The sequence below is a fragment of the Malaclemys terrapin genome, chromosome 3, assembly GCF_027887155.1.
Source record: "Malaclemys terrapin pileata isolate rMalTer1 chromosome 3, rMalTer1.hap1, whole genome shotgun sequence".
In the NCBI taxonomy this organism is placed as follows: Eukaryota; Metazoa; Chordata; order Testudines; family Emydidae; genus Malaclemys; species Malaclemys terrapin.
The window spans coordinates 171258306-171273176 of NC_071507.1; the positions used below are offsets into that span (position 1 = coordinate 171258306).

Below are 14871 nucleotides of genomic sequence, written 5' to 3' on the forward strand. Positions count from 1 at the left end.
GGAGGTAGCCCCAGCTGGTGTGGGTTAATGACCCAGTGCCTTTACCCATCCCGCAGTAACCGAACTTTTGGTTTGGGTGCAATTTAGGGTTGCCAGGTCCCCCAAAACAAGGCACCTTGCAACCCAAAATGGCACCCGAACACAGAAACCAAAAATCAGACTGCCCAGGTAAAAACCAGACAGGTGGCAGCCCCAGGCAGGGTGGGAGTGTTCTACTCTAATACATAGTACAGGCTTCCCTTAGCTAGGAGTTCTTAAAATTGATCATCTTTTAAAAATAAATAGCTGTGTGAATTCAAACTAATTTTGCAGACCTCCATAATACTTTGGGAGTTTTGTAAACCCTTGCACATTGCAAATTTACTTACCTCTAATTTCTCACTGCACAAATCTTTTATTTCTTCCGAATTTTCCCCCAACATCAAATATAACCACCTATTTTCAGCACAGCAATACAGTAGAATATAATTTTGTGAAATTTATCCGTCAAATCTGAACACAGTAAATGTCATCAGCTCTTAGCTATTCAAAAAATGTTATGCAATTTTCACTGAATTGTATAAATAATTTAATTAAAATAACTTAATTAGGAAGATAAGAGTCCTAGGAAAATATATATTGTTTTTTGAGTGGCTGATTTATTTGGACTGGCCAATTGACAAAGACATTCTAATTAAAAAGTAAATGGTATAGACAAATGGAAACATTTGGAAAATTAACTACTGCATATTCTACTTATCTTCTTAAGACATTTTCCATTTCAGTCCCTTATATTATAATGTAATTTAATATGACCTTTATTTTTCTATTTACATTTTATTGGCATTTCCATCTTTTACTTCTTAGTTAAACACATTACTTATACAAAATATGGAATAATGAAATAGCATGAAGAGAAGATGGGAGGGTAGTAAGGAGACTTCAGGTTCAGCATGGACAATAGCCATGCCATTAACTCAGGAGGCCAAAAGGGAAATAAGTAAGTGTGCCTCCATTTACAGGTAAAAAGTTGTAGAAAAGTTTATTATAGGTCCCCATGCCTGATACTTCTGCATCTACAAGGACCCACAGAAGAGCTTCACTTGTGTGTGCTGTATCCTCCTTCATAGTACAAACAAACTCTTTCCTATGTCCCACAAACACCTCACTACACCACCCACTGGCACGTTCCCACCAGCTCTGTACATGGGAACTGCCATCTGTGGAGCCCAGCAGCCACTCAAGATGGCAACAAGCAGCAGGTGCCTCCCAGATTTGTTGCCTCCTCAGATTTCCCAGCACTTGGAGCCGCCTGGAGCAGTCAATGTCCAAAGAGGCTGCTATTCATCTGTGGCTTTTTTGTTGTTGCTTAAATTCCCTGTAATGTTAAGCAGAGGGTCCATAGGGTTAGCACACACAGAGGGAAGGCTGCAGGTTGAGATGCACAAGAAGCAGTGCTTGGCTAGGAGAAAGGATAGTTAAGGAGAGCACTGCCACGCACTGGTTGGTGTATTTTGCTTTTTTCAATGGAGGCGCTATCAGGGCGCGACTAGGTCAATTTGTGTAAAGCACAGCACTGTTTGGCTGAAACTAACGGGGGGGGGGGGGGATTTGTGTCCAGGATTGCCCTATAGCAGAGGCAGCACTTATTTCAGAGACAATTTTACAGTGTCCCTCCAAGAAATGTAACCACCTCACTGCATTGCTTTGGAAAGTAAAGGTGTGTCTGCCAATAGAGCTACCCATTTAAATTAATGGGTTGGGGACTGCCAGAGAAAAGGGGAAGCTTTTGCACTTACTCCTCGGGTACTGGGGCTGGTCAGTGAAGTCCCTGGTCATCTTCTGTACCCCCTCCCCCACTGTATGTGCCAGTGCTCCCATCTTGAGTACCCCAGAGTCCTTTTACTTCATGGGTGGGCAAACGTTTTGGCCCGAGGGTCACATCTGGGTATGGAAATTGTATGGTGGGCCATGAATGCTCAGAAAATTGGGGGTTGGAATGCGGGAGGGGGTGAGGGCTCCAGCTGGGGGTGTGGGCTCTGGGGTGGAGCCAGAAATTAGGAGTTCAGGGTGCAGGAGGGGGATTCAGGCTGGGGCAGCGGGTTGGGGTGTGTGGGGAGAGTGGGGGCTCCAGCTGGGGGTACGGTCTCGTGAATGAGGGGTTGGGGTTCAGGGGGATTGAGGGGTTCAGTGGGTGGGAGGGGGATCAGGGCTGGGGTGTGGAAGGGGTGCAGGAGTGCAGGCTCTGTGTGGCACTTACCTCAAGCAGCGGCATGTCCCCCCTATGTCTCCTATGTGGAGGTGTGGCCAGGCAGCTCTGCATGCTGCCCCATCCACAGGCGCTGCCCCTGCAGCTCCCATTGGCCGTGGTTCCTGGCTGCTTGAGGTAAACACCACTCAGAGCCTGCACCTTTCCCCACACCCCAACCCCCTATCCCAGCCCTGATCCTGCTCCCACTCGCCAAACACCTTGAACCCAGGCCAGAGCATCCTCCTGCACTCCAAATCTCTCATCCCCAGCTCCACCCTGGAGCCTGCACCTGCACCCGGAACCTGCACCCCTGCCTCAGTCCTGATCCCCCTCCCACGCTCCAAACCCCTCAGTCCCAGCCCAGAGCACACTCCTACACCCCGAACTCCTCATCCCACAGCCCCACCCCAGAGCGTGCACCTCCTCCCACACCCGAACCCCAATTTTGTGAGCATTCATGGCCCACCATACAATTTCTATTCCCAGATGTGGCCCTTGGGCCAAAAAGTTTGCCCACCCCTGCCCTAGCCCCTTGCTTGGACCCACTTTGAGCAAGGGAAGGGTTGGAGTGTTTCTATTAAAGGGAGGGACTGGGAGAGGCATATGCCAGGGAGAACAGTCCTGCAGCTGACAGCCCTCAAGCCACAGGAAGTGTGTGTGGGTTTTTTTGGAGGGGGGGGCCTGGAAACGGAGGGGCTGATGCCTGGGTTATTGAGGCCTATTGCCAGCTTGATGTAAATTACTCCTGGCAGGAAAGCAGGCGGGAGGAGCTAGAACTACTCTCCACCCCGTGCAATGCCGCGGGATGTCACCAGGGGAGCTGCTGAGCAGCTGGGCTTAGCCAGCGGCGGCTCAGGGAGCCCCAACTGGCGGGACCCTCTGAAAGCGGCTCCTGGGGCTGCAGAACAACCCGCCAGAGGCAGCAGCCCCCGCCTTTCCCCTGGCATCAGGGGCCTGATTGAGGGTGAATGCAGGGCAGGGGGACACGTTTTCCCCCATAGTCAAACATACCCGTGTGTAGCCCCCTCGCCTGCGGAGCCAGGGGAAAGCCTCCGATGCTGCCAGCCCGGTGCAGCAGGGCTGGGTAAGGAGGGGAGTCCGAGCCCGAGCCCGTGCCCGTGCCCGGCGGGGAAGCGCTCGCCCGGGGAACCTGCCCAGAGGCCGGGGAGTAGCCGCGAAGGGGTGAAGTTAAAGAGGGCGTGTGGGACGCCCCGTCGGCGGAGAGCCGAGGGGCTAGCTACGCCCAGGGCCAGCCGGGCTGCTCAGCCCGAGGGCGAGCCCCGCTCTCCGGGCGGCGCCCGGCTTCTCCTCCTGCTCTGGGAGCCGCCGCCACCGCCCGCGGAGCTGGGACGCGGCTGCCGGGGGCGGGGCGGGAGTCAATGCCTGGTCCAAGCCCTGCTGCGCTCGCCGTTCAGAGAGGAATAATCCAGCTGCATGGGAGGAAATGAACGTGGCGGGGAAGCAGCCGCCTCCAGCACCGCTTGAGCGCCCGGCCAGTCTCCTCGTCCCTACCTGGGCAAGTACACGGCGGTCTCTTTCTCTCCTCTCCTCTCCCTCCTTCGGGCTCACCCCCACCCAGTCCCGAGAGCCACTCTGGGTCCCCCGCCGCCTCCCCTTAACCGGGCAGCTGTGAGCGATCCTGTCTCGGGAGCACCAGTCTGTCTACCCGCCTATTTCCCCGGCGGCTTCTAAGGGGCTTTAACTTCTGGGCATGGGACGACGCGTTTGTGAGTTGCGCGAGGCTAAGGGCAGCTAAGCGTGGGGGAGTCGGTGGACGAGATGTAGGAGAGTTTGCTGGGGTCGCGCTGCCTTTGCAGTCGGTGCGTGGAGCTGCAGTGCAAACGGGGGCACCGGGAGCGGACTGCCCGCTAAGGGTTGTGCAGCTGCGGCAAAGCGTGGCGCGGGATCGCTTAGGTGCAGAGTGACTGTTGTTCGGGAATCATCATAAAAAGTTCCGGTGGGAAACCGGCCGCTACTCGTTGTGTCTCTTTCAGATGAGCTGTCCTCTGCTACTGTGACGGGTGTGTGTGTGTGTGCATACACATACACGTGTGCACACACACACACACACGTAAATACATCTTCCTAAGCGGGAGTTTCACTCTTCATGGGAGCTGCCTTACATTTAGCTCACTTACAGCTCCTGCTCTCATTGATAGTCGAGGGGGAGTAATTTGTACCCTCCCCATCTCTCTCCAAATACAAGAAACTTTCACTACATTACAGCTACACAAATTAGTGGTATGCTCTTTTTGTTAAATGTTCCCAAAAGGTTGGCAAAGTTTAGTCATGTTCCTTTACGCTGCACCTTTGCCTTTGGAGGGTAAACTTTAAAGCCAGATGTGTGTTTGTATACAGTAATCCGTTGAAAACAGCTGCCAAGCTGCTATTGATTAGTATGTATCAAGTACCGGGTACTTTGTTTTCAATAACAGTATTTAGCGTGTGTACATGTTCTCTATGGTCATTGAGTTAGAACACACTGTAAAAAGTTACTTTTCTCAGTGTTTCCTTATGAAATGTTGGAAAGTAGGAAAATCATTAATAGATTTGCCAGGAGTGATGGATGCTATATGGTCAGGAAGAATACAGCCTAAATAAATAGTTACTGAATGGTTTTGGGTATGTATCATTGTATCTGTATCATCCTTCATTAGATCAGTTGCTAAACTACATTGCAAGATCACATGCTTTAAAGTCCTACTAATATAATATTTCAATAAGATTTAACCTTCCTCAAGAGGATGAGGACAACTTTTTAAAAATAATTCATTTGTGTGTTTCAGCCTCCTTAAAATAATCATTCAAATACTGCTAATATAATTGCAATTCCATACTGACAAAAATGGATGGAATCTTTTACTATATTTAACAATAAAGGTGCATTTGGAAAGGTAACTGATTCGGGGAGTTGGAAAAACTTGCCACTTTGATTGCATATTCTAAAAATGATTTATAAATGACTCCCTCTGATAGTTGTTCATACCTTTCTCTAATTTAATAAATGAAGGCAATCTGATATCATTGACTATGAAAATCTTTATATTTAATAAAGATTTTAATTTATTGATGTGCCATTTTTCAGAGGACATAACTGAAATGATTGTCATTTTAAGTGTAGTTCCTACATTTTTAATCAACTGTGAGAAATAATGCAATACATAAAACTGATTTAGTATTAAATTATAAATCTCACTTTACCCTGTTTAAATAATTGGAACTGATTATTTGTATGGCTTATAATGACTTACCAATTTTCACACATCCTTTTAGAAACTTTAGCTTCTCTAAAAGCTAAGTAGTATTAATTTCTTGCCCTTACTTTCTCTATAGCATTACTCCCAGGCAACAGGATAAAGGTTGATTAAATTTACTGTCATAGGATAAATAAACACTTTTGGTTGTGAAATTCTGTAATTTTAAAAAGCAGAAGGAAAATCACATATATGCTTTAGTTATGCTATGGTTATCAGTGATAGTCAAGGCAAGCTGGTCTAATCTTTGGAAATTTGCTTTCATATTTAACCAGTGTATGTGATTCTCTCTGACTTCATCATTTATATGATGTATAGCTTGTATTCTGTGTGCTTAAAACTTTCTGAATGTGTCTCAATATCTGTGTGTATTTATAAGTGTGTGTGTATTATAGAATTTACTTGTTGATAGGGATATACAAGTACAAACCCTTGTTTTTAAACACACAGTGTTCAATATAAAAATGATGGGGGGGTTGTTATGGTTAATGTGTTAACCATTCACAGGCAAATGATATTCTTAAATGTAGCAGATTCTCTATTGGGTTTAAGACATGTTATTCCACTGCTTTTAATTTGAAAGCCCTGTTCTTAAACTGTGAATAATCTGTACAGCAATTATCTTAAAATGTTAGCTGCTGTGTAGGTTGAAAACTAATGCATGGTAATTTGGAGTATTTCAGTGTTAAAGGTGAAGATTGCTCACTACCATTCAATTAAAAGCCACAGTTAGTCTTCCCTTGTAGATATGTATTATGCCTGAAACATTAAGGGACAAAACCTCCCACTGACTTTAGTGGGAGTAGTATTGATCCCTGGACAGATGTGCAAAAATGTCATCTTTTGAATTGAGTATTGCAGGACATTTTTTTTTTCAATATGAGGGACTACAGACTTGCTGCCACATGGAAGGGAAGGACAAAACATCTGTGGATTTCAATGGGCTTAAGGATTTGGAACCTAAGCCCCAGAACATTGTCAGAGATTGAAAGCAAGAATTGTATACTTTGACAAGTTGCCTTTATTAAAAAGTATTTTTCTTAAAAATACAGCATTGCAAAATGGTAAGACTTTTTTTAAAGATTAATAAAATATGCATTTTAGTAGTTTAGACTGAAAAATACCAATGTGGATGCTTGACATTAGCCATTTACATATTTACACACCTTCATAAAAGGAACCTGCTTTTCAGAGGTGGAGAGTGGGGACAAATTTCACTGATGTCAGTGGGAGCGGTGGGTTTACAACACCTCTGAAAATCCAGACATATGAATGCATATGGAGATGCCTGACTTAATAAACCTTCACAGTAATATGTCTTAATTACAGTTATCCAATTTTTGCAAATGTTTACTATGTTTTTATATCAGTCTAGTGGAAATCTGTTTTAATGCATATGAAGGTGCAGTGTATTGTTGCTTTAGTTCATGCATAATCTATTAAGAAATAAGGTATTATTAATCAGTTACTATTTGACTATTAAATACTGCCAAACACATGGCACCATTTCATTACCAGAATGCAAAGACATTTTAGCATAGAAAGAGCATGTGTGTGTATTGGTTTTCCACAAAATGACACATCATTGCTCCATGAAATGCAGCATTCAAAGTTATAATCAAATGTAATTTTGAATGGAGTCTCAATAACTGCTTGAGGTAATTTCTGATGTTTGTAATCTTTGGTTTGTTATCCAGCTGAGTTTCAATTAGCATATGGTTTTCTGTCATTGTTGTAAACTTACAGAAGCACAATTCTACTTCCACATAAAACGTGCCTTCTGCCTTTCTGTCAAACGAAAATAAATGTATTCAGATGGCCAAACCCATTAGCAATGTTACAGTGTATATTCCATGGTTTTTAATGAGTTTTATATTATCAAGCTGCTATTGATTAGTATATATCAAGCACTTTGTTTTTAATAACAGTATTAGTTCGGTGCCTGAAAGGGAAAGAAAAAATGATTTTTTTATTACTGGTATGCTAAGTGAAAATTTAAAAATAAGCAGAGGAATTAAAATGTATGTATTGCCTATCTAAATCTCAGTCTTTAGTACAGTATTTTAGAGAGACTAGTTATGTAGCTAAAAGTTACTTATGTATATTCTATTTCAGTCCTATTGGGTTAGCTAATATATTCAGTTTCCTAACAGTTTTGATGACTAATGTGCATGGAAGCCATGGGAAATCCCCCAGCTAACCTCTTTCTTTTTATCTGAAGTGATGAAAAAAGTCTTAAGGAAAGTAACCAGGGTTGTCATTTCCCCTCTTCCCCCTTTTTTAAAAAACTTGTTTGTTTTGTCATCTGTGATCAGGTAGGAGATTCTATTGTGTATATGAGAGACCAAAAATGAAAACAAATTCAGATGATTAAAATCTTATTTTGACTCAGATTTAGATGAATGTAGATTTATTTCAATTGTTAAACTTGTTTGGCAGATCTCTGGTGCCCAATTATTAGCTGGTGCAAATAGGCATAACTGCATTGTAGTGAATGGATCTGTGACAACTTACACTAGGTGAAGATCATCAAAATTATAACAGAATCATCCAAAACACAGGACTTGGTGTGATGGAGGACTCCAACTACCCAGACATCTTTTGGGAAAATAATATAACAGGGCATAGACTATCCAACAAGTTCTTGGAATATATTGGGACAACTTTTTTATTACAGAAGGTAGAGAAAGCGATTAGGAGAGAGGCTCTTCTGGATTTGATTCTGACAAATAGAGAGGAACTAGTTGAGAATTTGAAGGTGGAAGGCAGGCTGGGTGAAACCCATCATTCCATGATGATTTCATGATTCTACAGAATGGTAGGAGGAAAAACAGCAGAATAAAGACAATGGACTTCAAGAAGAGAAAGTTTAGCAAATTCAGAGAATCGGTAGGTAAGATTTGTGGGAAGCAAGTCTGAGGGGGGGAAAAAAGAGTTCAGGAGAATAAAAAACAGCCTAAAGAGATATCACTAAGGGCATGAGAGCAAACTGCCCCAATGCGTAGGAAAGATAGGAAGTATGGTAAGAAGCCAGGCTGGCTTAACCAGGAGATCTTCAATGACCTGAAATTTAAAGCTCAGAGAAGAGTTGTACAAGAAGAGGAAAGTAAGTCAAACTACAAAGGGTGTGTGGGCGTGTGTAAAATAAATAAATAAAAACCCAAACATGTAGGGGCAAAATTAGAAAGGCCAAGGCACAAAAAGAGGGTAACCTAGCTAGAGATATAAAGGGTAACGAGAAGCAAGAGGAAGACTAGGGACAGGATAGGCTATTACTAAATGAGGAGTGAAAGACGACAGAAAATGCAACAATGGCCAAAATGTTAAATGCCTTTTTCGTTTGTTTTCACCAAAAAAGTTAGCAGTGTTCAGACGCCTAACATAGTGAACATAAATGGAGTAGGATCTGAAGCTAAAGTAGGAAATTGACATGTTAAGAATTATTTAGACAAAGGTAGATGCCTTCAGGTCAGTAAGGCCTGATGAAATACATCCTAGAATATCTAAGGAACTGGTTGAAGAGTTCTCTGAGCCATTAGCAATTATCTTTGAGAATTTGTGGAAAACAGGAGAGATCCTGGAGGACTGGAAAAGGGCAAATATAGTATCTCTCTATAAAAAGGGGAATAAGGACAACCCGGGGAATTCTAGACCATTAAGTTTAACTTCAATACCCAGAAAAATAATGGGGAAAATAGTCAATCAATCAATTTGTAAACACCTAGATAATAAGATGATAAAAACAGTCAACATGGATTTTTCAAGAACAAATCATGTCAAACCAACCTATTGTCCATCTTTGACAGGGTAACAAGCCTTGTGGATGGTGGGAAGCAGCAGATATGATGTACTTAGACTTTAGTAAGGCTTTTGATACTGTCTCACATAGCATTCTTATAAACAAACTAGAGAAATATAGAGATCAGTGGTTTTCAACCTGTGGTCTGTGGACCCCGGAGGACTGCAGACTATACCTAAGATTTCCAGAGGGGCATACCTCCATTTGAAATTTTTTAGGGGTCCGTAAATGAAAAATGGTTGAAAACTGCTGGCCTAGATGAACCTACTATAAGGTGGGTGCACAACTGGCTGGAAAACCATACTCTGAGAGTAATTATCAAGGGTTCACACATGAACTGAAAGGGCATATCGAGTGGAGTCCTGCAGGGATGCATCCAGGGTACAGTTCTATGTAATACTTTCATATATGATTTGGATAATGGCATAGAGAGTGCACTTATAAAGTTTGAGGATAATATCAAGCTGGGAGGGCTTACAAGCACTTTGGAAGACAGAATTGGAATTCAAAATGATCTTGACAAACTGGAGAAATGTTCTCAAATGAATAGAATAAAATGCAGTAAGGACAAATACAAGTACTACACTTAGGAAGACAAAAATAATTGCACAAACATGAACTGGGAGATGACTGCTTGGAAGGAATACTTCAGAAACGATTTGGGGGTAGGGTTGCCAACTGTCTAATTGCACAAACCCAAACAGCCTTGCCCGCCCCTTCCTCCCGCTCACTCAATACCCTCCTCCCTCCATTGCTCGCTCTCCCCCACCCTCACTCACTCCCTCAGGGCTGGGGCAGGGGATTGGGGTGCAGGAGGTGGTTGGGGGGGTGGGGCCAAGAGATTCAGAGTGTGGGAGGAGCCTCCAGGCTGAGCCTGAGGCAGGGGTTTGAGGTGCAGGAGAGGGGCTCTTGGCTGGGGTGCCGGATGTAACTCCGGCTGGGCGGTGCTTCGGGTGGCTCCCAGAAACAACAGCATGTCCCTGTGGCTCTGAGCATGCCGCTCCTGCCTGCAGGCACTGTCGCCGCACTTCCCATTGGCTGCGGTTCCTGGCCAATGGGAGCTGCAGTGTCAGTGCTTGGAGTGGGGGCAGTGCGCAGAAACCCCCTGGCCGCCACTGCACCTAGGAGCTGGACATCCCAGTTGCTTCCGGGAGCTGCGCAGAGCCAGGACAGGTGGGGAGCCTGCCTTAGCCCTGCCGCACCACCGACCGGACCTTTGGCATGTTAAAATCTCCCGGACTGCTTTCAGTAGCAACCTGGAGATTGAGGCCAATTCTGGGAGACTCCTGGCCAATCCAGGAGAGTTGACAACCCTATTTGGAGGGTACAGAGGATCACAAAGTAAATATGTAATACTGTTGCAAAAGTAGTGAACATCATTCTGGGATGTATTAGCAGGAATGTTGTAAGCAAGACATGAGAAGTAATTCTTCCACCCTACTCAGCACTGATAACGCCTCAGCTGGAGTATTGTGTCCGGTTCTAGACACCATGTTTCAGGAAAGATGTGGACAAACTGGAGAAAGTCCAGAGAAGAGCAACAGAAATGATAAAGATCTCGAAAACATGACATATGAGGAAAGATTGAAAAAATTGGGTTTGTTTAGTCTGGAGCCCTCAGTGCAGGGGACTGAACTAGATGACCCATAGAGATTGTTTCCAATCCTACATTTCTATAATTCTATAAGATCTGGCTGAAAGGTTTTTTCATTGAATTATTAGAGATTCCAAATTATTTGGACCAAAAAGAGTGGAAGAAATGCTGTGTATATGTTTTTAAAGATACTCTTCCCCTCTTCCCGCCCCCCCCCCCCCCCCCGCTCTTCTCCTGTATTCTGATTTGCCTGTGTGATCAAGTACTAAAATAGCTGCAGAACCTTTAAGTGTACAACTTTTCTCTTTTAAAAAGTAGCTGACTTGGAAATTGATATTTTATCAAACTCTGACAACCACCAATAAAGAAAAATATAATACTCAAAATGAATACTAGATGTCCTATTACCACAGTCATTAGGAACTTTAATTTTTCCTTCCCATCCGTATGGGGACAACATTTTAAACTATTACGAACATTGCGTTTAAACTGGCTTCTAGGCTTCTGTGCCTCTGTCCCCTCACTAGACTGCCGGTGCTGCAAGTAATGTCATTTTTTAGCAAGCTGGCCCCTACCGTCAGGAAGAATAGAGGAGTGCCTCTTTGCCATGGGAATATTCAGGTATGCAGGAGATACAGGAGCCTCTGATAGAATCACCCCACCTCATGGAGCAGGAGAGGGAACAGCTGTCAGGTCTGTTGCTGGTGTTTTGCTGACTTGCATTTTGAATTAGGTCAGCTCTAGGGGGAGCAGTTGATGCTCCGAGGGTATGTCTTCACTGAAAATGCTACTGGGGCAAAGCTGCAGCTATGCCGCTGTAGTGCTTTGATGTAGACACTACCTACGCTGACAGGAGCAGTTCTCCTATTGGCGTCCATAACCTACCTCCCCAAGAGAACATAAGAGGGGAGAGCTAGGACAATGGAAGAATTCTTCTGTCGCCCTAGCGTTGTCTACACCAGGGGTTAGGTTGGCATAGCTGCGTTTCTCAGGGGTGTGGAATTTTCATGCCCTGAGAGTTGTAGCTGTAGACCAGTCCTTAGACTGTGTCAACTGTAAGTGAAGCTAGTGCTGCCAAATGAAGTGGCCCTGCTGAATGATGTTCCTGTCAGAGTTGGTACTATTCTCCATTGAGCCCAGTTGAGGGGATTCATTAGTGCATGTGGCATGCCTGGCTCCAGAGGGAAGATCCGTCATGTGGCCCAACACGGGCCGTCTGTCGGCAAGTTGGCGGGGTGATCTCACATTGTTTGGGTTGGGTGGTACTGATGTAGGGATATGTTAAGAAGATGGCAGCGACTGTCCCTAGTGCTTGCTATACCACCTGCACTCTTGCCTTGTTAATTTGAGAAGTGGTGATAGGACGTCTTGCTGGATTTTTATCTCTAATGGGGGTTGGTCTGGATGACCTCCTAAGGTCCCTTCCAACCCTTATATTCTATGATTTACCCCTTCAGTTCTTTTAGAGTACATTGCCACCAGTAACTTGGTATTTTACTTCCAAACTTGGCAGTAGTCCATGCTACTCATTGTTGATTGTATTCAATCTCATTACATGACTCTGTCAATAAGGAATACTCAATGAGCAATGACATTCACACCCTCCACTTTCCCCATGTCTCCATTAAAATCGATAAGAACTCCATCAACTTAAAAAGTACTAATTTCAGTCGTTTCCAAAATCACATCATCTTCATAGATGTGCACTATAATGAAATTGCTATGCTCTGTTGTTTTTTCCAATCTTTCTATTAAAATGTCTTACAGGAAAATCATTTATCAAGTTTATTTTTGTTTGAAGGGGACTGACTATATGTCATTGCAAATCTTTACTTTTATACCTATATATTTAAAAAAACCTTCTCTAACTTATGGTTAAGTATGGGAAAGTGTTTTCTAAAAATCAAGGGAATCAACAATTAAATCAACATTAACATCCTCACAAACTTCGAGTCACATGCTTTACAAACCTTGTATTATGCTACCCAATCATGGTCACATTCCTCAGCTCTTCAAAATCATTCTGTAGCTTTTCAATTATCACATACAAGCACTTGCAATAGTCCTATCAAATTAATCAAAATGACACTCAAGCATACAACCAAAACTTGAAAATTATTTATGTAGAGATAACACAAACATCGACCAGTAAGATATCTTAAGCACAGTGTTGTGATGTTTTGAGTCCCACTCTTCCCCCAACACATGTACACTTTTTCTATCAGTTCCACATTCTATTTCCTATTGAAAGTGGTTTTCTTTATTTTTTTAAATGGTTCAACATATGGGGAATGTAAAGGAAATACTTTCCCTGTAGAATGATACCAGGCAGTGGGGAAGGTTGGCAGCAATGCTGGGGAATCAGGCAGGTAAAGTAGGTGGCCCAATACCACAATTCCTGCCATGCTGGCTCCTCAGAACCTCTACTCAAATACATTTCTGGCCAACTTTGCATACAGCTTTTTTTTAATATTTCCATCCTCATGATGACCTGCTAAACATCACCAGTAGGAGTTCTAGTCTGATGGACCTGTTAAGGTTCATCGGAGCAAGGCTGCTCTCTAGCAAACCATATGATATTTGCAAGACAGAGAAGTTGTTTCCCTTTTGGAGGTGGAAGCTCTCTGCTCCTCAGGCAACTTTGCCTGCAAGTCTCCTCCTCTCACCAGAATGTACTGATGCCCCAGGGCCCTAATACTGCAAAGACTCACAATACCACTGCTATTTAATAGTCGAAACTGACTGCCTTTAATGAGTAAGTCCCATTGTGCTAAGCACTGTACAGCCATAATGACAGTTCCTACCACAAAGATTTTAGAATCTGAAGTGAGCAGTCACATTAAAAGGACATTGACAATATGTATAGTCAAGTCTGTGCAGGATTGGGGCCTTTCACACACCAAGGGTCAAACAAAGCAACAATAAAGAATTTGGATGTGCATGAGGGTTCTGGCTGGAAAACTGAAAATCATGATTGAAGTTTTGAATGTTGGATAATGTTAATTAATGATAAATGTAGCTCTGACAACTCTTGAAGCTGACTTATAAAGTTGAAGACATTGGAAAACTATCAGATCAAATCGATACTGGTGAAATTTTTGACTCCTATGTAATGCAGAGTAATTGGCCTTTATGTGGGAAATCCACCCATCTCAACCCAAAAGGAGGATGAGAGGCTGCCACTGTGGCCTTCTGAATCCCTTGCCATATGCTGTTCTCTACTGTCCTCTCTGCAGGAGTTCCTGGTCATTAGAGGTAAAATTCTGTCCCTTTTGAAGTCAGTGGTGTCTAAATGTGCAGATCCAGTTGTTATAACCTCTAAACTGCATACTCAGAGCTAGTATACAGACCATCTTCCCAGTACATAGTATGCAGAGGGATCCTTAAATGGCTGATCTGTCTATGCCTCATTATGCTTTGGGATTCTGTGGAGTTTCCATAGATTGTTTTTTGGGTCCTTCAACTACACTTCAGTCTAAAATCATTATTCAAGAACTCAGTACCCAGCAGCTCACATCTAGGCACCCAAATAAGTTGCCCACACTTAAAAATTTGGCCTTGCACAGATTTGCAATGATGTTAGTTATTTCTATGCTGCCTTCTGTGTCTCTCTGACCTCTTTTTAAAACCCAGCCACCTAAAGCGACATCCTCTGTATGTTAGGCAGCTATAATAATGTCCTTCGTTACTTGCTGTGGAAGCACTGAGAATTCTGGACTATAGGGTGAATTAGTTCAGATACAATAAAAAGAAACTTGACTCTTCACTTAAAGTTGAAAATGAACTGGAACTTTTTTCTGAGGTTCATTAAGCATGTTATCCATCAATTTTTTCATTTTCCTGTACTTCCAAGTTCCAGGTGGGACTGGAGGTGGACATAATGAAATTGCATGGGAACGACTATTTTACTTGTATGCCTAGCCTGGGTGGAAACAGATAGTACTAGAGTCTCTTGAGAGACTCTATTTTTGAAAGGTTTCCAGACAAGTTTTTC

The 14871-nt window shown here is 43.4% G+C and overlaps 1 protein-coding gene across 4 annotated transcripts in view; it reads left to right on the top strand.

Annotated features, from left to right (window-relative positions):
* Positions 1-3576: 3576 nt before the first annotated feature.
* Positions 3577-14871, top strand: part of SNTG2 (syntrophin gamma 2) — a 461693-nt gene continuing 450398 nt past the window's right edge. For all 4 annotated transcript variants that reach the window (XM_054024597.1, XM_054024598.1, XM_054024601.1 and 1 more), the window contains exon 1: positions 3577-3746. In XM_054024597.1, the coding sequence (XP_053880572.1) occupies positions 3675-3746 (72 nt within the window). In that variant the 5' untranslated portion in view covers positions 3577-3674. The remainder of the gene's footprint in view (positions 3747-14871) is intronic.